This window comes from Sminthopsis crassicaudata, chromosome 6, assembly GCF_048593235.1.
Source record: "Sminthopsis crassicaudata isolate SCR6 chromosome 6, ASM4859323v1, whole genome shotgun sequence".
NCBI lineage: Eukaryota > Metazoa > Chordata > Mammalia > Dasyuromorphia > Dasyuridae > Sminthopsis > Sminthopsis crassicaudata.
The window spans coordinates 256931274-256954872 of NC_133622.1; the positions used below are offsets into that span (position 1 = coordinate 256931274).

Below are 23599 nucleotides of genomic sequence, written 5' to 3' on the forward strand. Positions count from 1 at the left end.
GGGATGGGAAAGACAACATACAAATATATACTAAGAAGATATATAAAGGATGGAAAGAAAATAATACAGGGAAAGCCCTGGAATTAAGAGGGGCTGTGTAGAAGATGGGATTTTAGTTGAGACTTAAAGGAAGTTAGAGAAGTCAGTAGATGGAGTGGAGAGAGAAGAGTGAAGTGGTAAAATGCCTGGTGAACAGCCAGCAGGCCAGGGTCACTGGTTGGGGAATAAGGTGTAAGAAAATTGGAAAGGGAGGAGGGGTCTAAGTTATGAAAAGCTTTGAAATCGAGACATCTTTGTATCTGATCCAATAGGGAATCCTTGGAGGATGATGACATGGTTAAACCTGGGTTTTAGCATCTTTCTTGTGCAACAAGATAACTATAAATATGTATACATATATTGTATTTAACATATACTTTAACATATTTAAAAGGTGTGGGACTACCTGCCATCTAGGGCAGGAGGCGGGAGGGAAGGAGGGGAAAAGTTGAAACAGAAGTTTTTGCAAGGGTCAATGTTGAAAAATTACCCATGCATATGTTTTGTGAATAAAAAGCCATTAAACAAAACAAAACAAACACACACACACACACACACACAAAAACCTGGGCTTTAGGAAAATCCCTAAATGGGTGAATGGATGATAGAGTGGAGTGAGGAGAGACTTGAGGCAGGTGGACACCCCAGCAGCTATTGTGGTAATTTAGTGTGAAGGGATGAGGGTCTGTACCAGAGCAGGAGCAGAGTCAGAGGAGAGGAGCTGGATGGGGTGAGCAGCAGAGGTGAAACTGACAAGAGTGAAACTGATCAGAGATGCTCAAAAGTGAAACTGAAGAAAGATGGTAAAGGTGAATTTGACAAGAGTGAAACCAATCAGAGATACTCCAGAAGTGAAATTGAGGAATTGTGGAAAATTGTAACAGAAAGAAAGAGTGAAATTGACCAGAGATGCTCCAGAAGTGAAATTGAGGAGGGATGCTTCAGAGGCAAAGGCAACAGGCCTGAGCAGCTATTGAATGTGGAGGGAGTGGTCCCTCTGGGGCCTTCCCATTGCTTCCTATTGATGAGGAGTAAACTGAGGTCTAAACGGAGATGGGTCAGTTCCTTTTCTCTCTCTCCTTCCTTCCCCAAAGTAACCAAGGGAGGGGTCAGCAGCAAATGAATTTGCTACTCAAGGCTGTATGGAAACATAGTCTTTATTGATTAGAATGGAAACACTGGAGAGCCGGTGGGCAAAATGGCTGCATGGTACAAGGCCAATTTTGCAAAGAATAGATTTTGGAGGACTCTGTTTTATACAAGAGCATAATCATTCAGATGCAGTGATGTAAGGAGGTTCAGGAGAGTGATGTAAATAAGATAAGGATTCTCTTGTTATCTTTTGGGGACAGAAATCTCTTCCCAAAAAGGAATTCCTGCTGGCATTTGGTCTAGATTAGAATGCGGACTGTAAAACCCTGGCCAGCTCAGATAGCCCAAACTAGTTTGAACAGATCTTGTATCAAAAGTCCCAAAAGAAGTTGGAGATCAAACAAAGAATGTCAAGGGGCTACCGCGATCAACACTATGACTGGTCATCTCTGCTTGTGCTGGTGACTGGAGCCCTGATTGCCATGGGGGCAGCAGAAGTCTCTCACCATCGTGTCTCCTTAGGTTCATTGTCATTCCTGGGTCTGATGGGGACTTTGGGGTTTTGCTAGGAAGTAGTCTGTGTTGGTGTGAAGAGACCTCCTCTCCTGTTCCTTGTTTGTCTCCTCTGCACCCCCTCTGCCCATTCTTTGAAGCCCCTTGTGGAAGCTGTGATGTCACCAAGACCTCTGGTTTACCCCCTAGCTTATTGGGCAGTCCCTTCCCCAAGTCCTCCCCCCAATGTGGGCATCCAGAGTCCAGCCCTTCTTAGGGCGAGCTCTCTGCCCTGCCAGCCTGTTTCATTCTGGAGCAGCTCTCTGGGTTAGGAAATATGTTCTGACCTCAGGCCTAGATATTGTTCTTGTTTAGTCATTTCATTCCTGTCCAGTTCTTCATGACCCACTTTGGGCTCCTCAGCAAAGATGCTGCATTTCTTCTCTACTTTATTTTATGGATGAGGAAACTGAGTCAGACAGGAGGAAGCTCTGCTTGGGCTCACTGGGCTGGGAGTGTCCCAGTCTGACTGGAGGCCTGGCGCTCTCTCGGTGGGGGCCACCCGGGCGCCCCTCGCCCCTTTCCAAGGTCTATTGCTGCAGGACCTGCTCTGGGCTCCCCTCCAACAGGAGCCTCCTTCTCCCACCCTCAGGTCTCTACTTGGGCCTGGAGCACTGTCTCTCCTTCTCCTTCCTCCCTGTTTCCTTCAGGTCCCAGCTAAAGTCCTACCTGTACAGGAACCTTTCCCAATCCCCTTCCCTGAGGGTTATCCAGCCTAAAGTAGTTGAAGCTCCTGGAGGGAGGCAGGGGTTGGCTCCAGTGAGGGAGCTTGTGCTCCTCAGCCCCTCCCCCTCTTTCTGACCCGGTCCCTGACAAGTCCCTGGGAGTCTCCTCCAACCCAACCCCAGGACCCATGGCTCTGCATATGGTAATCCTTAATAATTCTTTGCTGAATAGCAACATGCAGGAGTGGTTCATACTTGCCTCAGACATACAATAATAACAATAATAATAGGTTTAAGATTGTAAAGCAACCTGCATAAGTTATCTCACTTAATCCTCACAACAACTTGAACAGTAAAGACTATTATTATCCCCATTTTACAGATGTGGAAACTGAGTCAGGCAGGACAAGTGACTTGCCCAGAGCTTCAGGGAGAGGTTTGGAATCTTGGTTCTTCCGGACTCCAGGTCCGGGTGCTTTGTCCCCTGCGCCGCCTAGCTGTCAGGGCAGGAGTTGGCCACTCTGGAAAGTCCTGAGTCATGGAACTGGCCAGAAGCCAACCCTGGATGGGCTGCCAAGAACTGGGCGGGAGAGAGACTTTGGGGAGTAGAGATGAAAGATTGTGCAGGGAGGTGCTCAGGGCCCAGGTCAGAGCAGGGCTCAGAGTTATGGAGGAGGAGGAGGGGGAGGGGGAGGAGGAAGAGGAGAGGGGAGCAGGAGGAGGAGTGGGGAGGAGGGACCAGGGAGGAGGAGGAGAGGAGGAGGAGTGGGGAGGAAGGCAGGGATTGCCCTGTGGAAACTGCCAGTCACCGGTATGGGTCACTCCCTGGGAAGCCGCCTGGGGACTCTGCTCTACAAAGCTCTAGCTGGGCCCACCTCCTGTGCTGGGGAAGAAATGGCTGAACTTTGTGCGTGCTCAGTCTTTGAGATAAATGTCCTTTCGGAACTGCCTGCTAGTCAAACCCTGCCCTGGCCGCGAGGGGGGGCACACCGGAGGGGCTGAGACACTTTAGACAGTCCCGGGCCGAGTCTGGAAGGGAGGAAAGTGGCCCCGCGCTCTCTGACCTTTGGTGCTTTCTGTATTTATGACCCGATGAGTTTGATTTCATTCGGCTAAGAGCGCGAGCTCGGCGCCTCCCAGCAGTGAGGGATGCCGGGCACTTCCCATGGACCTGGGCGGGCGCCACCTGCCTCCAGCGCGTGGGCGGCGTGGCCTTTCCGCCGCTTTTTCTTTCTCGGGCGGATTTTTTCCTGAGACCACCACAAATATGGGAACATGTTTACAAGGCTCCAGCTCCTCAGCCTTTGTCAGATTGCTCACTACCTGGGGGGGTGGGGGGAGGGGTAAGGGAAGGAAGGAGCAAAAATGAAACACCAAGGCTTACAAAAATGTGCGCTGAAAACTATCTTTGTGTATTTGGAAAAATCATGATATTGAGGGAAAAAAAAAAAAAAAGCTAAAAAACATATTCCTAAGAGAAAAAATGGTTTAAAAGCAAATATAAGGAAAGGGGCCCCCGGGTTTCACTGTCCACCTTCTGGCCCACCCTCTCTGTGGAGCTCCGGCCTGGCATCCGACCCATCTTTAAGACACCTGGAATTGGACGGAAGCGGACGTGGCATTCCCCTTATCTTTACAGGTCCTCCTGTGGCCTCGGGCCTCCCGCACAGTGGCAGCCGCCTCCTCCCAGTCCTCAGGCTGGGCGGCCTCCAGGATGGCGCCAAGGCCTGGCCCTTCACCTTTGCAGCCTCTCAGACAGACCCCCCCCCATCTCACCCCTGGACTACAGCTGCGGGGGTCTGCCTGCCTCAGGCTCTCCCCACCCGGTCCCTGAACCCAGGACCATGACCAAGGCTCACAGCCCTGACCTTCCCCCATTTCCCCAACTGAGCCCCCTCCTCCAGGAAGCCCCCCACACTCAGGCCTTCCCTCAGCTCCTCATTTCCTCCTTCCCCAGGCTGGAGTTTGCCTTGGATGTCTGTCTCTGCACGCAGGGACCTCCCTCTGACGCTTCCTTTTCTCTCCCCAGTGCTTAGCACACAGTAGGTGCTTTATAAGTTGACCTTTTTATTTGCAGCCAGATTTCCCACAAGGTGTCCAGGACACAAAATAAAGAGCAACTGCCCCAGACCGCCCCCCCCCCCCCCAGCCAGGGGCAACCCCTGGAATACCGAGGAGAAGCTGCAGCAGCTGGGGTGGGTGGGAGCACCAGGTGCTCCTCCTGCTGGGCTCCTCTGCACCCCTTTGTGGGGGACCAGGAGATGGGGCTCCTTCCTGCTGGCGCCTCCGGGGTCTTGGGGGGAAGGGCCCTTTGCACCCTCTTTTCTGGGAGGCCTGAGTCTAGACTCGTGGGGGAGGACCCCAAGGCTTTAGGAGGGGGCTCAGAGTAACCTCTGGCTACCCGGGCCCTCCCACCGCCCTTCCCCTGCCATCTTTCTGAAATCCCGGCCCCCTGAGGGGTGATTCTCTTGTGGGCCATGAGAAGAGGCTGGTACCATCTCTGTGCCGTGCCCCGGGAGACTGGCACCGTGAGCACCTCACCGCGGCAGGCAGGAAGTCTGTCGGGGCTGCTGCACCTTCTGGGGGAGCACTCGGCCGCGAGAGCCCCTTCTCTGGGGAGGATCTGGCTGCTCTTCTCCCGGCAGGACAGACCCCCCCTCCCCATCTCCCCCTCTCCCCCACCTTGGCCCCTGGCTTCTGCCCCCCAGGATGAAGCTGGGCAAAGCCAAGGCCCAGGGCATGAGCCTGGCACACCCAGTGGGGGGGGCAGCTTTGGCCCCTTTAAGGGACCTGAAAGGGGCCCCCACTCTGTGCCCCCCCACCCCGCTGCCCCACTCTCCCCTCCTTTTCCTTCTGAGACTGTTCTCAGCACCATGGTGGCTTCTGGGGGCACAAAGCTTCCCCCACTGCTTGGCTCCCCAGACCAGGCACCTCTACATGGTCCCCCCCCACCATGGGGAGGGTCTCCCCCCCCCAGATCATGACTTCCTTGGGGGCAGGGTCTGAACTCAGCCCAGGGTCCGGCCCAGAAGCCCCCACCAGGGACGCTGTGGAAATACGGCCCCTGGGCCTGCTTTGTGGGCATTTTGGGGAGGAGGGGTGGGGAGCACTGCTGAGCCCCCCACCTCTAGCGCTGAGAACGCCAGGGTGTCTGGCTCCCCACCCCCACCAGTGGGCCTCAGCTCAGGAGGAAGCTCCCCCAAACCGCCCCGACCCTCCTGGGTTGCCCCCTCAGCACCCTGAGGCCCTATTGCAGGAAAGGAGCTGGCCAAGAAGGGTCAGCCGGGCCGGGTCATTGGAGGATGGGGCCGGGGGCGCAGGAGCTGCCCCGGCTCCGGCGGGCTTCCTCCCAGTCCATCCTTCCAGCCCGGCCCTGACCTCAGACCCTGGAGGCCCCTGCGAGGTCGCCTAGGGGTGCCCATGTAGAGAGAGGAAGCAGACCCCCCGGCTCCCCCTTGCTGGTCCCAGAGCAGGCCTGATGGCTCCAAGGTCAGACAGACCCCCCCCCCCCCCAGCACACAGAGAGCCAGCGCAGGGGATCAGCATTTTTAATGACTCTTCCTTGGGGCCGGCGCTGGGGTCCGGGCCGGGCCCAGTGGGTCCAGCCCAGCCTCCGGGCGGTGGCGGCTGCAGGGACACTTTCCGGGGGATCCAGGGGCTGGATCGGGACTAATACCGGCCGGCTGCGGCAGGACGCCCTCGCCACCGCCATCTTGGGGGCCCCTCCCCACAAACCCTCCCGGCCGCATCCTCTCAAGGCCCAAAGCAGCGCCCGCGGGTGCCGGCCTCGCCCCAGGGCCCGAGGGCGAGCACGAGGGGCTCCCAGGCCGCATGGGGGAGCTCGAGACCAGGAAGAGGCTGGGGGGGGGGGTCGGGGGCAGCCCCCTCGCTGTCATTCTGAATTGCGGCCGGGCGGGAGCAGGCAGCCGGACCCCAGAGACGAGCGGGGGCGGGCCCGGGCCCGGTGGGAGGGAGGGAGGCCTGAGCTGGAGGGGGCTCTGGGTCTGGGGGCCGCGGGTGAACCACGGCCGGGAAGCCCCGCACAGAGAAGGGGGGGACGGAGCTCGCGGTGTCTGGAGCCGGGCCAGCCCAGAAACGCCGGAGAAGTCCAGAGGGCGGGAGCGGGGCTGGGGGGGGGGCCGGCCCCAAAGCAGAAGGCAGCAGCGTGGTCAGGAAGGCAAAGGGAGGGGAGGAGGAGGGGGGGGGGGCGGCGGCGGAGGCCTCCCAGAAAGCAGCGGGAACATCAAGATAATACTTCACCCAATCGTGAGGCGAGCCGGGCCCGCCCCGCCCCCTCCCGCCCCGCCAAAGGCCTAGCTCTGGCCCTCCTCCATGGTCTTCTTCTGGAACTTCTGCAGCAGCTCCTCCAGCTCCGAGCCGGCCTGGTTCTTCTGCAGGGGAAAGGAAGGCCCCGGAGCTTTCAGCTTGGCCAGGGGGCTGGGAGGGGCAGAAGGGAGAGGGGAGGAGGGAGAGAAAGAGAGGGGGAGAGGGGAGGAGGAGGAGGAGGAGAGGGAGGGGGGAGGAGGGGGGAGGACAGGAGGAGAGGAGGAGAGGAGGAGGAGGAGAGGAGAGGGGGAGGGAGAAAAGAGAGGGAGGAGGGGGAGGACAGGAGGAGAGGAGGAGGAGGAGAGGAGAAGGAGGTGGGAGAGAAAGAGAGGGGGGAGGGGGAGGACAGGAGGAGAGGAGGAGGAGGAGAGGAGGGAGGAGGGAGAGAAAGAGAGAGGGGGAGGGGGAGGAGGAGAGGAGAGGAGGAGGAGGAGAGGAGAGGGAGGAGAGAAAGAGAGGGGGAGGGGGAGGACAGGAGGAGGAGGAGAGGAGAGGGAGGAGGGGAGAAAGAGAGGGGGAGGGGGAGGACAGGAGGAGAGGAGGAGGAGGAGAGGAGAGGGAGGAGGGGAGGACAGGAGGAGAGGAGGAGAGGAGGAGGAGGAGGAGGAGGAGGAGGGGAGAAAAAGAGAGGGGGAGGGGGGAGGACAGGAGGAGAGGAGGAGGAGGAGGAGGAGAAGGGAGGTGGGAGAGAAAGAGAGGGGGGAGGGGGAGGACAGGAGGAGAGGAGGAGGAGGAGAGGAGAGGGAGGAGGGAGAGAAAGAGAGGGGGGAGGGGGAGGAGGAGAGGAGAGGAGGAGGAGGAGAGGAGGGAGGAGGGAGAGAAAGAGAGGGGGAGGGGGAGGACAGGAGGAGAGGAGGAGGAGGAGGAGGAGAGAAAGAGAGGGGGAGGGGAGGAGGAGGAGGAGGAGAGGAGGAGGAGGAGAGGAGAGGGAGGAGGGGGAGGACAGGAGGAGAGGAGGAGGGAGGACAGGAGGAGAGGAGGAGAGGAGAAGGAGGTGGGAGAGAAAGAGAGGGGGGAGGGGGAGGAGGAGAGGAGAGGAGGAGGAGGAGAGGAGAGGGAGGAGGGAGAGAAAGAGAGAAGGGAGGGGGAGGGACAGGAGGAGAGGAGGAGGAGGAGAGGAGAGGGAGGAGGGAGAGAAAGAGAGGGGGAGGGGGAGGACAGGAGGAGAGGAGGAGGAGGAGAAGAGAGGGGGGAAGGGATGGGGAGGACTGCCTGGGGCTGGAGCCTTGAGGAAGCTCTGCACCCAGTGGGAAGAGGACAGACAGACTGAAGCAGAGACAGACAGCGGGCACTGGGGGGGGCAGGGCTGAGGCCGCAGGGGCTCTGACCTCCAGGAGGCCCTTCTGCACAGTCAGCTGGCTGTAGACGCGGGCACCCTCGTCCCCACACACTTTCTTCAGCTCCTCTTTGTTAAGGGAGAAGAGCTGGGCGCCCGTCAGGATGCCCAGGTGCTCCACAATCCTGGGAGGAAGGGGCACAGGGTGAGGGTGGCGGTGGGGCTCTCAGCGTCCAGACGGGTGGGCAAGGGCGGGCATGGGGCATATGTGGGCACGGATGGGCACGGGTACCATTCCCATCTGCTTCTGTGGCCTTCCTCATACGGCACAACCACTTCCAAGGGCTCAGTCTGGCATTCAAGGCCCCCCCACGCCGCCCCGGGACTCACCCTGGGCTGAAGGACTTGGCTTCCAGCCACAGCCGGACCTCCTGGGCGCTGGAGCCATAGGTCAGCGGGGCCGCGGGCCTGCTCCTCTCGACCCGGAAGTTCCTGTGGGGAGGCTGCCCCTTGGGGTTGGCGATCTTCTTGATGAGCTCGTGGTTAAGCTCGTCCATGTGGTGGATGAGCTCTGTAAGGACCCAGAGCGGGGCTGGGGCTGGGCCTCAGGGGGGGAGGGGCCCAACACCCTCACACTGGCGCCCCCACTGCCCTCCATCACCCCCCCAGGAGCTAAGCCCCCGGGCCCTTTCTCTACCTGGGGGTCTCCTCCAGCCTCCCTCCCACCCCAGGCTTGGGGGTTAAGGAAAGCCCTGGGAGAGAAAGGGCAAGGACGTCTCCAAGTAGCCTGAGGACACTCAGGGTGGAGGGGGCGCCTGGGGCTCCTGTCTCCTACGTGCCTCCCCCCCAGCTCAGCCTCAGTTTCCCCAAGGGCATGTGTGGGCATGGGCGAGCACAGGTATGGGTATGGGGAAACCCAAGTACCCTCTCTCTTGAGCAGCCTGCGCCCCCATAGCCCCCTCCCTCACTGACCACTGCCGCTCTCGACACCCCCCAGTGCCCCGGGCGGACTATCGCTCCTCATTGGAGCTGTCTCCCCGAAGAGGAGCCTGGGGCCAGGAAAGCAGAAGTCACGGGCTCCGGGTCCTGCAGCCCCCTCCTCAGTGACTCACGCTCTTTGGCGTCCTTGTCCCCGGGGTAGCTGAGGGGCAGCTTGTGGAAGGGGCTGGCGGGGCCCAGGCCTCGGGGACTCAGGTCTCCTCGGTACTTCTGGGTGTCCTGGCAGAGGGAGAGAGGGCCAGGCCCTGCTGAGTTGGGATTGGGGGTTCCGGGCCTTTGGGCAAATTCTGGGCTTTGGGAGAGTGAGTGAGCAGTGGGGCCGGCCCTGCCCAGGGCCCTAGGACTCCAGGCGGAGCTCCTGCTTCCTGGGCTCCAGGACCCCCTCCCTCCCCATCCCGGGCCTCTCCCTCCCCTCCTGGCCTTGTCCAGGACTAAGCCAACAAACTGCCTTCCCTAGACTTCTGGCCTCTGGCTCCCTGCTGAGGGCAGGGCCTGGCACCCAAAGGCGGGGTGGGGGAGGGGAAGCCACCACACCCCGGGAGAGAGCTGGCCTGGCCAGAGGCGTCCCTCTAGCTGGCCTGGAGCTCCATGTAGGGCTCTGCAGGGCTGGGATTGCCTTTTTTTAAATAGTGGAGTAGGAGGGAGAAGAAATAAATGTATTTTTTAAAATTTAATAAATGAGTCTCTGTTTCTTTGTTTCTCTTTCTGTCTCTTCTTCTGTCTCTCCATTTCTGTCTCTGTCTCTCCATTTCTGTCTCTGTCTCTCTGTCTCTGTGTCTCTCTCTTCCTCTCTCTGTCTCTGTGTCTCTCTCTTCCTCTCTCTGTCTCTGTGTCTCTCTTCCTTTCTCTGTCTCTGTCTCTGTGTCTCTCTCTTCCTCTCTCTGTCTCTGTCTCTGTGTCTCTCTCTTCCTCTCTCTCTCTCTGTGTCTCTCTCTTCTCTCCGTCTCTTTCTCTGTCTCTCCATTTCTGTCTCTGTCTTCCTCTCTCTGTCTCTGTGTCTCTCTCTTCTTCTCTCCGTCTCTTTCTCTGTCTCTCCATTTCTGTCTCTCTCTTCCTCTCTCTACCTCCATTTTGCTTCCTCTTGTTCAGCATTAGCCGCTTTTTATCTGCCGCCTTCTCGGTGCCTGCCAAAGTGTCCGCCCGCCCCGTCCTCCACAGGCCTCTGTCTCACTCTGCCGCCCCCTTTTGCATTGAGCATCGGGACACGGCCGCGGACTTCCACTCCCCGCCTGCAGCCGGCCGGACTAGCCCTCGCCCTCTCCCTGCACTGAAGGCTCTGCCTCAAAGCTGCCTGGGATTTCTCGGCCACGTGACCGCAGGGCCCTTCTCGGTCCCTGCTTCTGGGCCTCTGGATGCTCTCCCCTGCTGGTTTTTGGGGCGCTCTCGGGATGACTCCCAGGACTGTCCGGGGCCCTTTGCCCGCTGGCTGAGCTCCTCGGCTCCCCCGGTTCTCCATCTCCTCGTCCGGCGCCTTCCCTGCCCTCATCTCTAGCTGCCCCGTAGATGGCTCCCCTGCCCCTCACTCGGCCCCTCCACCAGCCGTCTGGGGCGGGGCCAGGGTCACTGCTGCCCTAGGGGTCCCTTTGAGGCTGTTCTCCGGGCCCCTGGAGGAGGTCTCTGCTCCCCCAGGAGATGGCGCCAGGCGGTGTGGGCTCTCTGAGCCCCCCCAGCCCAGCTTGCCCCACTCCTTCCTTTCTCCCTTCCCCCATGCACCCCCCATTCAGCTTTCAGCCTCTGCTGAGACCAGAAATGTCCTTTCCTCCCCTCTGCCTCCTCGAGTCCCCATCACCCTTCAGGGCTGGGCTCGGGCGCCCCTCCGGCTCCCCTTCCCCGCCGGCCCTGCTCTGTTCCCGCGCTCTCCACCCCGTAGGAAGAAAGGGCCGCGTCTCCCCACCTGCTCACTTAGGGCGTACGCGTCTTCTGCGCTGATCACGTCCAGGATGTTGAAGGGCACGTAGCCGGCCTGCCCGCTGCGGTTCCTCAGCTTCCACCACTGCTTGTTGTCCTCCAGCACCTGGGCGGACGGTACCGGTCAGCCCGGACGGACCTCCTTCCTACCGGAGAGCCACGGCCACCTCGTGGGCCCGGACTGGCCTGAGGGGTCCCACCTCCTGGGGCCGGGCCGGCGCAGGAGGGGTCCTTAGAGACCACCGGGCGCTTTGCAGAGGAAGCAGCAGAGACCAGATAGGAAGGAGAACTTGCTGGAGGCCAAGGGGAAGGCCGCAGGGATCCGGGACTAGAACCCGGAACGATCCGCTGTGCCGCCCCGGAAGGGAAGCCGCCCTTGCAGAGGGTCCAGCAGGGGCCCGGCCCTCCCCACCCCGACATCCACAGGGTCTGCTGGGGCCGGAGAAGTAGGATGGGAGGGGGGCCCAAGGCGATTCTGGCCCACTCTCACCCCAGCAGTGGCTGCCCCCTCCCAGGCTCCCTTCCGCCTGCTAAGCCAGGCTGGGCTCGCTGCGCGTCAGCCCCTGTGCTCCCCCCCACCCGTTCCACGCTATTCATTTACTAAGCCCAGAGCTGATGGCCTGGATTTGGGCCACAGGGGAGCCTGGGGAAGCTTGGGGGAGCGAGCGGCCCAAGAAGGAGCCTCCAGAGGTCTCCCGCCCTTCTCTGCCCCGTCCCCACCCCTCGGACATGTGCTGGGCTGGCCGAGCTCCGGCCTGCGCCCCTTCCTTTGTCTTCTGGGGACCGGGATTTCTCTCATTCCCCCCACCCTCTTGGCTGCTGCACAGAAGGGGCTTGAGGGCTCCATCCCTGGGGCTCCTGTTCAATCATGGAAGTTCCCTTCCCATGGAAGGTCTCAAATGCAGGAGGGGAGGCCGAGGGCAGAGCAACAAGCTCCCCAATGCCGAGTGTTTCCCCTCCTCCCGCTCCCTCATCCCCCGGCCTCCCCCTCCCGCCACACTGACTGTTCCCCCTCATCCCCCGGCCTCCCCCTCCCGCCACACTGACTGTTTCCCCCTCATCCCCCGGCCTCCCCCTCCCGCCACACTGACTGTTCCCCCTCATCCCCCGGCCTCCCCCTCCCGCCACACTGACTGTTCCCCCTCATCCCCCGGCCTCCCCCTCCCGCCACACTGACTGTTCCCTCTCATCCCCCGGCCTCCCCCCTCCCGCCACACTGACTGTTCCCCCTCATCCCCCGGCCTCCCCCTCCCCCCTCATCCCCCGGCCTCCCCCTCCTGCCGATGGCAGGTGCGGGCCCGTACATCTTCTCCCAGCCTCTTGCCCCGAGGCCCTGGGCCACCTCCACCCCCCGGCCCAGCAGGGAAGGGCTCGGAGCCTCTCACCTCCAGAACCTCGTCCTTGAGCACGGACAGCTCGTTAGCATTGCGCGCAGTGAAGTCATAACGGATTTTGGCGAACTTGGCCATGGTCGGGGACTCGAATCTCCTGTGCAGAGAAGGGCAGGGAGCTGGTCAGGGGCTCTCCCCCAGCTCCGGCCTGCGGGCCGGCAGACAGAAGCGACGGAAGCGGCGGCGGGGCTGCCGGGGAACGGTAGGAGCCCAAAGTGGGTCAGCCCCGCTGGGCCTCCCGAGCAGACGGAAGGCGGGAGGCAGGAGGAGGCGGCGGCCGAAGAAGCCGGGGCCTGGGCCCTTGCTCCTCATTAGCACCTCGGGCAGACCGAGATAGTCCACGTCACAGGCCCCTCACCAGAGAAACAGAACCCAGGAGGCCCCAAGCAGCCCCCATCTGACCCTCTGAAGGAGAAGCTTCCACATGGGAGAGGTTACTAAGTCCCCCAGGAAATTCTCCTGCCGTCACTGGAGACCCCAGGGGGTCACCGTTCAGGTCCCTGACGGGGGGGGGGGGGGGCTCCCCTTCTCGGACGAGCCCCTGGAGGCTAAGAGCCCAGGTGACTCTCTGGAGCGGGGTATCTCAGACCCCAAAGTGTCCCCGTCTCCTTGCGGGGGCTTCTTCTGAAGTCTCCGAGTGCCGTGAGAAGAGGAGAAGCCAGGAGGGAAGATGTCTGCTGGGACTAGTCATGGGGAGTTTTCTAGTTTATTTTAATGCAGTTTTATTCTGGAAGAAACCGACCTTCACCCCGAGAAGTCTATAGCGCCCCCCCAAATGCTCCCGGCAGCCCGTTTGCAAGGGCAGGAAAGGGCCGAACGCGGGGCGGAGCAGATCCGAGCGGGGGCACCGGGCCCCTCGGGCACGCGCAGTGGAAGCTTGCGGGGCAAGGCCTGGGTGGCGCCTGATCCCGGCCAGATCTGGGGGCCCCGGGCAGAGGGGCCGGGTTCCCGAGCCTGGGCCCCGCTCCTGGCCTGGAAGAAGGCGCACGTGCGCCGGCGCGGGCACCCCGGCTCCCCTGCGCCTGCCGCTCCCACGGCCGGGGTGTTTGGGCTCTGCTAAGCAGCCCCTCAGCTGAGCACCAAGGTTACCAGCACCATGAGGGGAGGGCGAGGGGGGGAGGCCTCCAGAGGTTGCCGGGAGCAAGGGCATGTGGGAGGTCTCCCGACTGCTCCTTCTTGGGGGGCTCCCATCAGAACTTGGTTCCCCCCTTTCTGGCGGCAGAGGTTTGGGAGGCCCCCGCCTGGCTCGGGGACCCTCTCTCTGAGGACCCCCGTCACTCCCCCAGCCACAGGGAGCCCCCCAGAGCTGGAGGCCGGGCCGCCCTCTGAGGCGGGAGCTGCCAGACTTCAGTTCTGGGGGGGGGCTCACAATCCCCCCCGCCGAGCTCTGGGCAGGTCTGGGCAAACCAAGGCGGCTACTGCCCCCTCGTGGCAGCGGCCCCTTATTGCAGGAGCAGTTACCGGCCGAGGAGCTTTGGGTTTGCCCGTCATCCCCGGGCAGGCAGGGGGGCGTGGGGTACCTGTTGGTGTTGGGGAGCCCCCTGGCGGGAAGCCGTCTCCGGGGGGCGCAGGCTCGGGGCCGGGCTGTGCCTCAGGGAATGGCGGTAAGGGAGCCCGTTGGCCGGGCCCAGCTACGGGGAAACAGGAGGGAGAGGCGGGGTTACGGGGGCGCACCTGTGGGGCTGCTTTGCCTGGCTCAGGCGCCTCCCCAGCCCCATCCCTGCAGATGGATCCAGTCCAGAAGAGCCGCCCCGGGCGTCGCGGTCAGACTGACCTCAGCGTCCGGCAGCGGCCCCACCTTCCACTTCCCAGGGGGCCCCCTGCAGCACGTCCAGCGGGGGCTCCCAGCCGATGTGGAACTTTGGAATGTAGGGGGGCACGGGGGCGTCTCGAGGCCACTCGGCTCTGGGGGGACACAGAGGGGGGGCATGTGGTGAGGGGCAGGGCGGCCCGGCTCTGGCTGCCCCCTCCTCTGCCCTCCCCCCCTGCTCTGCCCAGGTGCCCTACCGAGGGCGGGTCCACGCCTCTCCCAGCGACTCCCAGAGCGCCATCTCCTTGGGGATCAGGTGGCCCTTCAGGAAGTCCACGGTGTCTCGGGACAGCAGCGGGCTGGACACGGAGCGGGCTATGTCAGGGCCCCCACAGCTGTTGATGATCTAGGAGCGGCCGGACACAGGGGCTCAGGGCACGGGCGCGGGAGCCCCGCTCCCGTTTTCTAGGGCTCAGACCGGCTCGGACCCCGGGCCGGCCAAGGCCGCCAGTCCTCCCCTTGGCCGCGAGTCTAGCTCTGGCTGCGGGGGGGGGGGGGGGGGGGAGCGGCGTGTGGGGAGGGATCTCTGCCCCTCGGCCTCGGGGGCCTCTTCCTCCACAAACCCGCCAGCCCCAGGGGGCTTAGTTACCAGCTCCAGGGGGCCCAGGAGGAAGTGGACCAGCTCGGCGGCGCTCGGATTCTGGATGTGCTTTCTCAGCTTGGCCTGGAGAAAGGGAAGTGCTTGATGGGGGGCGCCCAGCCCCCGCCACAGACCCCGGGGGTCGGGAGCGCAACAGCTGCAGGACATGGGGCTCCCCCTGGGGAGGCCCGGGCGGGGGAGGTACAGGTAAGTCTTTTTTTTTTTTTTTTTTTTTGGGGCAGGTAAATCATTCTTTCAGAAAAGACCCCGGAGTCTGCTCCAGGGGACCCGGGCAGGGCAGGAGACCCCGGGAATGGAAATGAGGAGGGGGTGTGCCCAGCAGCCGGAAGGGGGAAGTGGGACAACCCGCCGGGAGATCTGCACAGAGGGGCGGGGGGCTTCTGCTCTCTCTCTGACCCCTCAAGACCCGCAGACGGCGGAAGGGGACACCCTCCCGGGGCCCTGGGGCGGCGCCTGTTCTCCGTGAGCCTCCCTCACGGCAGATACAGGCGGGGGTGGGGGAGAACCCCGGGTCCCATGAGGGGAGCCGGGCGGTGCTCACCAGGAGGTTGAGGGCCAGCTTCATTTTCTGGAAGCAGTCGACAAAGTCGGCCTCGGAGGGGGGCCTGGCCCTGAGGGTCAAGACCCCCTCTGGGGGAGGGAAGAGAGGGGAGGTGTGAGGGGGCACCTGGCAGGACCCTGCCCCCCACTCCAGGGGAGCCCCCCACCCTGTGCACCCCCCACTGCGGGTGAGCCCTGTCATCCTGGGCACCCCCTACTGCAGGTAAGCCCCCCACCTGTGCACCCCCCACTGCGGGTGAGCCCTGTCATCCTGGGCACCCCCTACTGCAGGTAAGCCCCCCACCTGCCGGCCCTTTCTTTCTGCTCTTCTTGCCCTTTTTCCTCTGGTTGAGCTGCCGAAAGGCTTCGGCCGCCTTCTGCAGGCGCGCCACGAACAGCTCGATGTCATCCAGGGCGCAGTTGAGGATTTGCTGGAAGGCCACGGGAGGCTCAGGCTGGCCCAGCTCCCCAGGGTGGCCCCCTCCCCCCTCCAGGGAAGGGGTCTGAATGTCTTCAGCCCCCCCCCCTCACCCCGCCGGCCCCCTCCCCTAGCTCACAAGGAGCCTGGTCCCCCAGCTCATGGGGGAGCCCCTCCCCACCCCACCGGCCCCTCCACAGGGGAGGTTGGGGGCGGAGGTCTGGGCCCTGCCACTCACCGTCTCCTTCTCAATCTTCTGGGCCAGGAGAGCCCTGGGCTCCTCCTCCTGAGAGCCGGAGTCTCTTCGCCCATAATCTGGGGGGGGGGGGGGGAAGAAGAGCCCCTTGGATATCAGTCCCCACCCTGAGGAAGCACTGGGGGGCAACGCCATGGGGACCTGGGGGGGGGGTGTCAGGGCTGGGCCGGCTGCCAGGGAAGGAGGGAGGGGCAGCCCCTGGACAACGGCCGCGGCCGCTCCGTCTCTACCTGGCCCGCTGGGGGGCACCGGGGCGGCGACGCGATTCTTGGGGCCGCCGGCGTCCCGGTGGAAGGGGATGGGGGCAGGCCCCTGAGCCGGCGGGAGGATGGACAGGCGCTGGCGGATCTTCTCCTGGTGGCCCCTGGGGGACAGCCGGGGAGGTCGCGGGCGGGGCTCCTCCCGGAGGAGCGCCCGACCCCTCCTCCTGCCCTCCCCCGCGAGCCCCGCCCAGAGCGCCCCCTCCCAGACTCCTCCTCACTTGAGCGTCTGCGGCCGCATCTTCTTGCCCATCCGGCTGTCCAGCAGCGCGCTCTCGATGTCTTCGTGCACTAGCTCTGCCTGGGGGGCGGCAGGGAGCCAATTCAGGGTGGGGAGGGGCGAGGGAAGGGGGCGCTGGGGTGAGGGTGAATGTGAGCGGGGCGCGGGAGTGGGCTGGAAGTGGGGGTCTGCAGGAGTGCGAGGGCGGGGCTCCTGGGAGGGGAAGGGCCAGGTGGGGGCTGGTTTGAAGCCGGAGAAGGAGTTTCTTGGGGCCACATCCACATGACCCCAGGTCCAGATGCCCCTGGTGGCCCTCGCTGGCTGCCCCGGCCACGTGGCCGCCTCCCGTGGCCGCCTCCCGTGGCCGCCTCCCGTGGCCGCCGGGCTCTCTCTCCCCAGCGTGTCCTCCTCCTCCTCCCTCGGAGCTTCTGCTCAGTCTGAGCCCTCCCTCGGCCCCCCTCTATTCTCCGGGCGGAGGGCAGTGGGGCGGCCCCGGGAGCCGGACTGAATGACCGCCACGTGACTTGGATTCCTCCTTTGTGAAACTCCTGGTGGGCTCCGTCGGGGATCTGCCCAGCGGGCTTCCCGAGGACTCCTGTGTCCGGGCCTCGCCCTCCTCTCCTGCGCCACCCCAGCCCCCGAGCTCCGCACTCCCCCAGGCCGGGCTGCCCCGCGGCTCCTCCCGAAAGCTCGAGCCTGAGCCCCGCAGGGCGCCCCCCGCCTCGGCCTGGAAGCCTTTCCCTGCGCCCCCTGGGATCAGCCCCATGGCGGCCCCGCCCCCGTCAGGCCCCCCCAGAGCGCAGCGGCTGGGGAGGGAGGGGCCGTCACCCTCCCTTTGGGGACGAGGAAAGGGAGCCCCCAGAGGAAGCGCCGCCCGCTCCGTGTGGAAGTCGGCAGGGTCCGCACCGGCTCCCAGGCTGCGAGGACGCGGGTCCCGGCGGTTGCGGGGGCTCACCTCCACCTCGTCGCAGTAGAAGAAGTGCACGTCGGGCTTGTGCTGCTCCGAGTCCTGGCACACCAGCAGCAGCACGGAGGGGTAGCGCAGCTGGTTCAGCACGGTCTGGCAGTGCTGCACCGTGCCCAGCGGGAAGTGCTCCAGCTCCTCCTGCCAGGGGCCCGCCTTCAGCGCCGCTCGGCCCCAGACTCCCGGGGCGTGAGCGGGGATGAGGTGCGGGCCCACGGAGGACGCGCCCACTGCCCGTGTCTACAGCCCCCCGTAAATCCCAGGCCCCGCAGGCTGACCCTAACTCCTCCCTGGGCCTCTCCTGGGCCTCCCCTGGGCCTCCCCTCTCCCTGGGCCTCCCCTCGGCCTCCCCTGGGCCTCCCCTCGGCCTCCCCTGGGCCTCTCCTGGGCCTCCCCTGGGCCTCTCCCTGGGCCCCCCTCAGCCTCCCCCTCGGGCCTCCCCCTCGGCCTCCCCTGGGCCTCTCTCTGGGCCTTTCTCTGGGCCTCCCCTTGGCTCCCCTTGGCCTCCCCTGGGCCCCCCTCAGCCTCCCCTGGGCCCCCCTCAGCCTCCCCAGCCCCGCCCCCGCCCCCTGCCCGGCCTTACCTGGGACTCGCAGTCCAGCAGCTTCAGGGAGGAGTCGTTGACTTGCAGCAGCATCTCCTGGGTCCAGATCTTCTCCTTGGAGCTCAGCTGGACCAGCTTGCGGATGGCGTCCTCCACCGTGACGATGGCCTCGCTCTTGTCCATCATGAACGTGGCCAGGTGCTGAGGGGGGAGGGGGCTGTGAGCCGGCCGGGGGAGGGGCATCTGGGAGGGGCCAGGTGGAAGAAAGGGGCGGGGCTCCGCGCAGCTGGCGGCCCTGCCCCCTCCCCCTCCTATCCTCTTCCCCTTCAGGTTGCAGGGGAGGCAGCTTCTGTATTCCAGAGCCCCTCGGCCGCCCTTCCCGACCAGCCCCTTCATTGCTAGTCGGAATAGAGGGGGGAGGTCCCCGGGGACCCGCGGCTTCGGCCCCCAACCCCTGTCCAGGGGCACTGGCCTCCTCTCTCCCTGGCACCCAGAGGCCCGAGCCTTCCGGCAGAGGGGCCTCCAGCCCCCCCCCTAAAGTACAGGGATGCGGTGGGGGAGCGGGACCCCAGGCCCCCCATTGCCCCAAAGCACAGGGACATCGGTGGGGGGAGACAGGCCGAGGACCTCTGGACCCCTGGCCGCAGGGGCAGCTGAGCTGCCAGGCAGGAAGTTGGCTCTGGTCGGCCTGGGCCTGCCCCGGGTTACTGGTTAACCGCCTGCTCGGAACCCTTGGTGGGGTCACCGGGCTTTGTGTTCCTGGTTCCCGAGCCTGGCAGGAGGCTGAGGGTGGCAGGGCCGGGGTTTTCCCCTCACACCGCGGCCTGACTTCCGTGTCCCCGGTCTCCTTGGTGATTCACTCTCCTCCCCGGGCCTGAGGCCGCCCCAGGGCCGGGAGCTCCCCAGAGCTCTGCCCCCTTCCAGGCGCGGGAGACCCCGGCATTCCCGGGCCTCCAGCCCGAGTCGCCGCCCTCTGCGTCGGGCCTGTATTTCCCCCTTTTCTGGTGACTTGTTTTCTGAGGAAGTTCTGGGGGGCCCAGGGGCGGAAGCCCCCTCACCTGAACGTGGTACTGGGACGTCTCGTGCATGATGACGTTGGAGTTGGAGTATTTCTTCCTTTGCTCTGAAACACAAAGACGGGAGCCTTGGGCCTTAACAGTGGGCACTGGGCAATGGGCAATGGGCACTGGGCGGTAGGCGGTGGGCACTGGGCGGTGGGCAGTGGGCACTGGGTGATGGGCAGTGGGCATTGAGGGATGGGCAGTGGGCACTAGGCAATGGGCACTGGGTGGCAGTGGGCACTGGGCGATGGGCAGTGGGCACTGGGCGGTAGGCGATGGGCACTGGGCGGTGGGCAGTGGGCACTGGGTGATGGGCACTGGGCGGTGGGCAGTGGGCATTGAGGGATGGGCAGTGGGCACTAGGCAATGGGCACTGGGTGGCAGTGGGCACTGGGTGGTGGGCACTGGGCACTGAGGGATGGGCAGTGGGCACTAGGCAAGGGCGGTGGGCACTGGGTGGCAGTGGGCACTGGGCGGCGGGCACTGGGCGGCGGGCAGCGGGTGGGGAAGGGCAGGAGGGGCAGGTCTCCCCAGTTCCCAAGGCCTCGGGCCAGGGGAGAGGCGGCTCAGCCTGGGAAAGCAGGCTGGGGCTGAGTCAAGAGCCATTATCAGCCTGAGCTGGGAGCGGTCCCCAGGAAAGGCCGGGATGTGAGGGCCCTGTCCTTCACTGTGGCTGGGGGGGGGAGAGCCAGAAACAGGGCCGGCCCCGCCCCTCGGAGAAGCAGGGGTGGCCAGGGCTCCGTGGCTCCCCTCTCCCAGCTCCTCCGTGGGGGCCCAGCTGCGCCCTTTTCATATCATTTGCATTGGGACCACAATTAGTCCAGAACCCAAAGGAGTCGTACCTTTCCCCTCCCCGTTTCTTGGCCAGGAGCCACAAGCCTGCGCCAACACCGCCCCCCCCCAGGGGCGCCCCCCCACGGCAGCCTTCTCCTGGGCTGGGGCCCCCCAGGACGTGGCAGCCCCCGGGGAGCCGCCATCTTTTGCCCCCTGAGTCCTGCAGCTGGACCAAAGGCCAGACCTGCCCCCCCTCACCCTCCCTGCTCCCTCCCCCTCTCGGGGGGGGGGGGGGGGTACAGACAGACAAGAATGAACAGACGCTCGGGGATCTGGTTGCAACTGCTTCTGGAAGCAGCGGCCCCAGGGAGCCGGGTTAATGAATAAGTGAAGGCGGCTCCCCTTACATGGCTGAGGACACCTGGGTCCGGCCGGTCTGGGAGCCCCGCCGTCAGGGAAGCCCCCAGGGAGAGCGGGCCCGCCCTGCAGGGGCACTGGGGGCTGCACTGGCTCCTGGCCTTCGGGTGGGTCCCAGCTCAGTCCCGCTTCTCAGCAGCCCCCCGGCCCGCTCCACAGCTTGTCTCCCCCACGGGCAGCTCCCTCCCGCCCGGCCGGCCTTGAAGGCCTTTGTATCTCCAGTGACCAGGCTCCACAAATGGCTGTCCCCTCCCCCCTCCCTCCCTGCCTCCCTCCCCCCCCCTTATGCCACAGGAGACTGCTGTGCAGCCGGGCGCCCCTGAGGGAGCCTCGGCCCATTCCCAATAGACTGAGGGCCTGGAGGGGGGCGACCTCACCGTACAGGTCCTTGGCGCTCAGCCTGGCCAGCCCGTCCGAGTGGCCCACGCTGCCGCTGCGGGGAGAGAGGGACGCCTTGGGCTCCTGCCCTCCCCCCTCCCCCCGCGCCCCCTCCTCCCGTACCCCCGCACCCCCCGGCCAGCCCTGCTCACTTGGGCGATCTGGGACCGGCGCTCAGGGCTCCTAAGTGGCTCATGGCGTCCTGGGAGCTGTCCAGCTGGGAGAGAGGGAGGGACGGCCCTTGAGGAGCTGGCCGTGGCGGCTTCTGTCACCCCCGCCCCCGCCGCTGGGACCCAGAGCTGGTTGTTAAACAGTCAGTGTGGGATTCCCATCCACCACTCCGCTCAGTGAGACCGTTTGTCTGGACCCAAGAAGACCTCAGTGATGCTAATTACACTTCTGCAAATGTGTCAGGTGTACTGGATTCCTGGAGAGCCAGTTGTTAAATGGGGATTCCTGGAGAGCCAGTTGTTAAATGGGGGTTCCTGGAGAGCCAGTTGTTAAATGGGGGTTCCTGGAGAGCTAGTCATTGAATGAATGCTTACTCCACCCTGAGCTCTTCCCAGCTGAATAACAGCTGCTCACCAGGGAGGTCAGGAAGAATGTGTCCCTTCCAGTCAATGAGCATTTATTAAATGCCTCCGGTTTCCCCAGGGGATTTCAGAAGGCGGGAGAGTCCAGGAAAGGGCTCCTGGCCAAATCCTCCCAGGGTCCCCAGGGCCCCGTGGCAGGCCCAGGTCTGGCAGCAGACTGCACCAGCTCAGGGTACGCGGCCATGCTTGCAGACACTGGCGTGTGTGAGCGCGCCCTGATCCCCTGGCGTTCCCGCTCCCATCTAGGGAGTGTCTATGAGGCCCCCCCCCCGTTCCCCTCCCCCAGACTTGTGCCCCCCCACGCACACATGCGCACGCTCTGGCCAGCAATCCCGGAGAACAAACACTCGGGGCTCACCCAGCACGGGCCCACACATTCCAGACATTCCCCAGGGACGGGATGCCCGCCGCCGCCGCCAGCCCCCCCCCCAACTCTGCCTCGGACCCTCGGCGCCCCCTGCCCGAGCCTGGGGCCCCATGGGGAAGGGCTCCTCCGTGCTGGGGCTCAGGGAAGGCGCCCCCAGCCCATATCACCCTCCCAGAGGGCGTCAGGGTGGGGCCTGCAGGGAGGTCTTCGGGGGGAGCCTGTCCAAGGTCCTCAAAGTTTAGAGGGAGAGGCAGGGCCCCGTGGGGTCCCCGACCTCTGAAGGGGGACAAAGCGAGGGAGGTTCAGGGCTAGCCAGTTCCTCCCTTCCTGTGTGCCCCATTGGCAAGAGAGTCTGGGGGCTCCCTGAAGGGCAGCCCGGGCAGGGCTGGGGGGGGGAAGAGGGCAGCGCCCAGAACCTGCCCCACCTGGGCAGGGAGAGGCAGCAAAACAGGCCAGCGGAATGCCACCCGCCAGCTCCCAGTTCAAACTCCAGCCCAGCCGCAGACGCCGGTGACCTTGGGCGAGGGCTGGGACAGGCTCTCTTGGGGCCTCTGGGAGGGGGACAGCAGGCTGGCCTCTGCCGAGAGGGGGAGGGGCAGAGGGCTGACCCCCTCTGGAGGACCCAGGGCCAGCCCCCGGAGCCCTCCTGGGCCCAGGTTCTCCCCGGGGCAGCCTCACGGAGGCGGAGGTCCACAGCGGGAGCTGGGAGCAGAGAGAGGGGCTCCCGGACCCCTGCGCAGCCCTCCACCCCTGGGTGCTCTGGGCCCGGCCTCCCCCTCCCCAAGGACCTGCTGTTTGGGCAGGAGGCCCAGGGGCTGATCCACCCACTGCGTGGCCCAGGGGCAGCCTCGCCTCCCAGTTAGGAGCTGGCCTCAGACACTTCCCAGTTGTGGGACTCTGGGTGAGCCATTTCTCTGCCTGCCTCCGTCTCCTCATCTGTAAAATGGGCTTGGGAGGGGATGGCAAGCCAGCTGGACTGAAACAACTGAATGATCCCCACCTGCCCCAGGCCTTGGTTTCCCTGTGTGGGAAGGCGTTCCCCATACTCCTTTTAAGGGGGAGGCTGAGCCCCATCAGAAGGGAGGAGGCAGGGCACCTGACGGGGCCACCTTAGGGGCCGGAGCCCCACCCTCTCCCAGCCTAGAGCCCTGCCGGGACCTGAACTTGAACCCTGACTCCAAGCCCCTGGGGCTCCCACGGCTAGGGGGTCAAAGGGTAGCTCAACAGCTTGGGTGGACCTTGTGCAAGGAGAAGGGAGTGCGCGGCCCCTGCCCCCCTAGCCTGGGACGCCCACGGTGGGCTCCGAGGGATGCGGACCCTGAGATGGAAATCCCGGGGCTGTTGCGCAGGAACTGCCCCCCACCTTCCTTGCTCCGCCCCCTCCCATCTTGGTGACGCAGAGAAATGTTTGGGTTCCGCTCTAGGCCCAGAGCCCCGGACCAGGGGGCGGGGAACCAACTTAAAAATAACATCCCATGCACCCCACCGCCGTCACACCCAGCTGGGTCCGAGGGGCTGTGACAGCCTCGGGCAGAACCGGCACCGTGGGGGGCCCTGCCCCCCTCGGCCACCTGCCGGGACCCTGTGGGGAAACTGAGTCACAGAGCCGAGGGGCCCTCCAGCTCGGGTGGCTCCCACGGGGCCCTTCCCGGCGGCCCCGTCCTCTGACCTTCGCCACGGGCAGCCCTCAGCCAGGTCCTCCGGGGCCCACCTTCAGCCGCACTAGGGCATCGGGGAGCAGCCCGGGGCCCACAGCAGGGCCCACCCACTCGGGTGGCCAGGGGCGGGGGCGGCTGCCCCGGCTCTCCGCCCGCGCTTCCCCTGCTCCTCCGCCCCCTCCCCAGGTCCGGCGCAGCCGGGGAGCCCGGAGGGCCCGGCCTCACCTGGTGCCCGCTGGCTCGCCGGTCACTGCCCGCTCATCCCCGTCCTCCCGGGCTCCGGGCCGGCTCTCCCTCCGCTAGCGCTCACCCCCGCGGCCGAGCGGACTGGCGGGGGGCACAGCAGGCAGGCAGCAGGCGGAGGGCTGCGCTGGCTGTCTGGTCCAAGGAGCGGGAGGGAGGGGGGCGGGAGGGGAGGGGCAAGCGGAGGTGGGACGAGAACCGGAGCAACAGGTTACTGTGTAACCGGAAAGCCTGGCCCAGCCAGCTG

General features: G+C 64.6%; 1 protein-coding gene across 1 annotated transcript; it reads right to left on the reverse strand.

Moving 5' to 3' along the window:
- Positions 1 to 5881: 5881 nt before the first annotated feature.
- On the reverse strand, positions 5882 to 23522 carry EPS8L2 (EPS8 signaling adaptor L2). The gene is given in 23 exon segments (XM_074273627.1): positions 5882 to 6739; positions 8003 to 8135; positions 8341 to 8521; positions 9063 to 9168; positions 10844 to 10963; positions 12243 to 12342; positions 12784 to 12796; positions 12890 to 12949; positions 13816 to 13879; positions 14039 to 14153; positions 14256 to 14404; positions 14648 to 14722; positions 15201 to 15289; positions 15504 to 15630; positions 15856 to 15932; positions 16104 to 16237; positions 16355 to 16434; positions 17309 to 17458; positions 17901 to 18062; positions 18920 to 18984; positions 20491 to 20546; positions 20644 to 20708; positions 23335 to 23522. Coding segments are annotated over 22 exon segments (2178 nt in total). The 5' UTR covers positions 20688 to 20708; positions 23335 to 23522; the 3' UTR covers positions 5882 to 6661.
- Between the last annotated feature and the right edge of the window lie 77 nt (positions 23523 to 23599).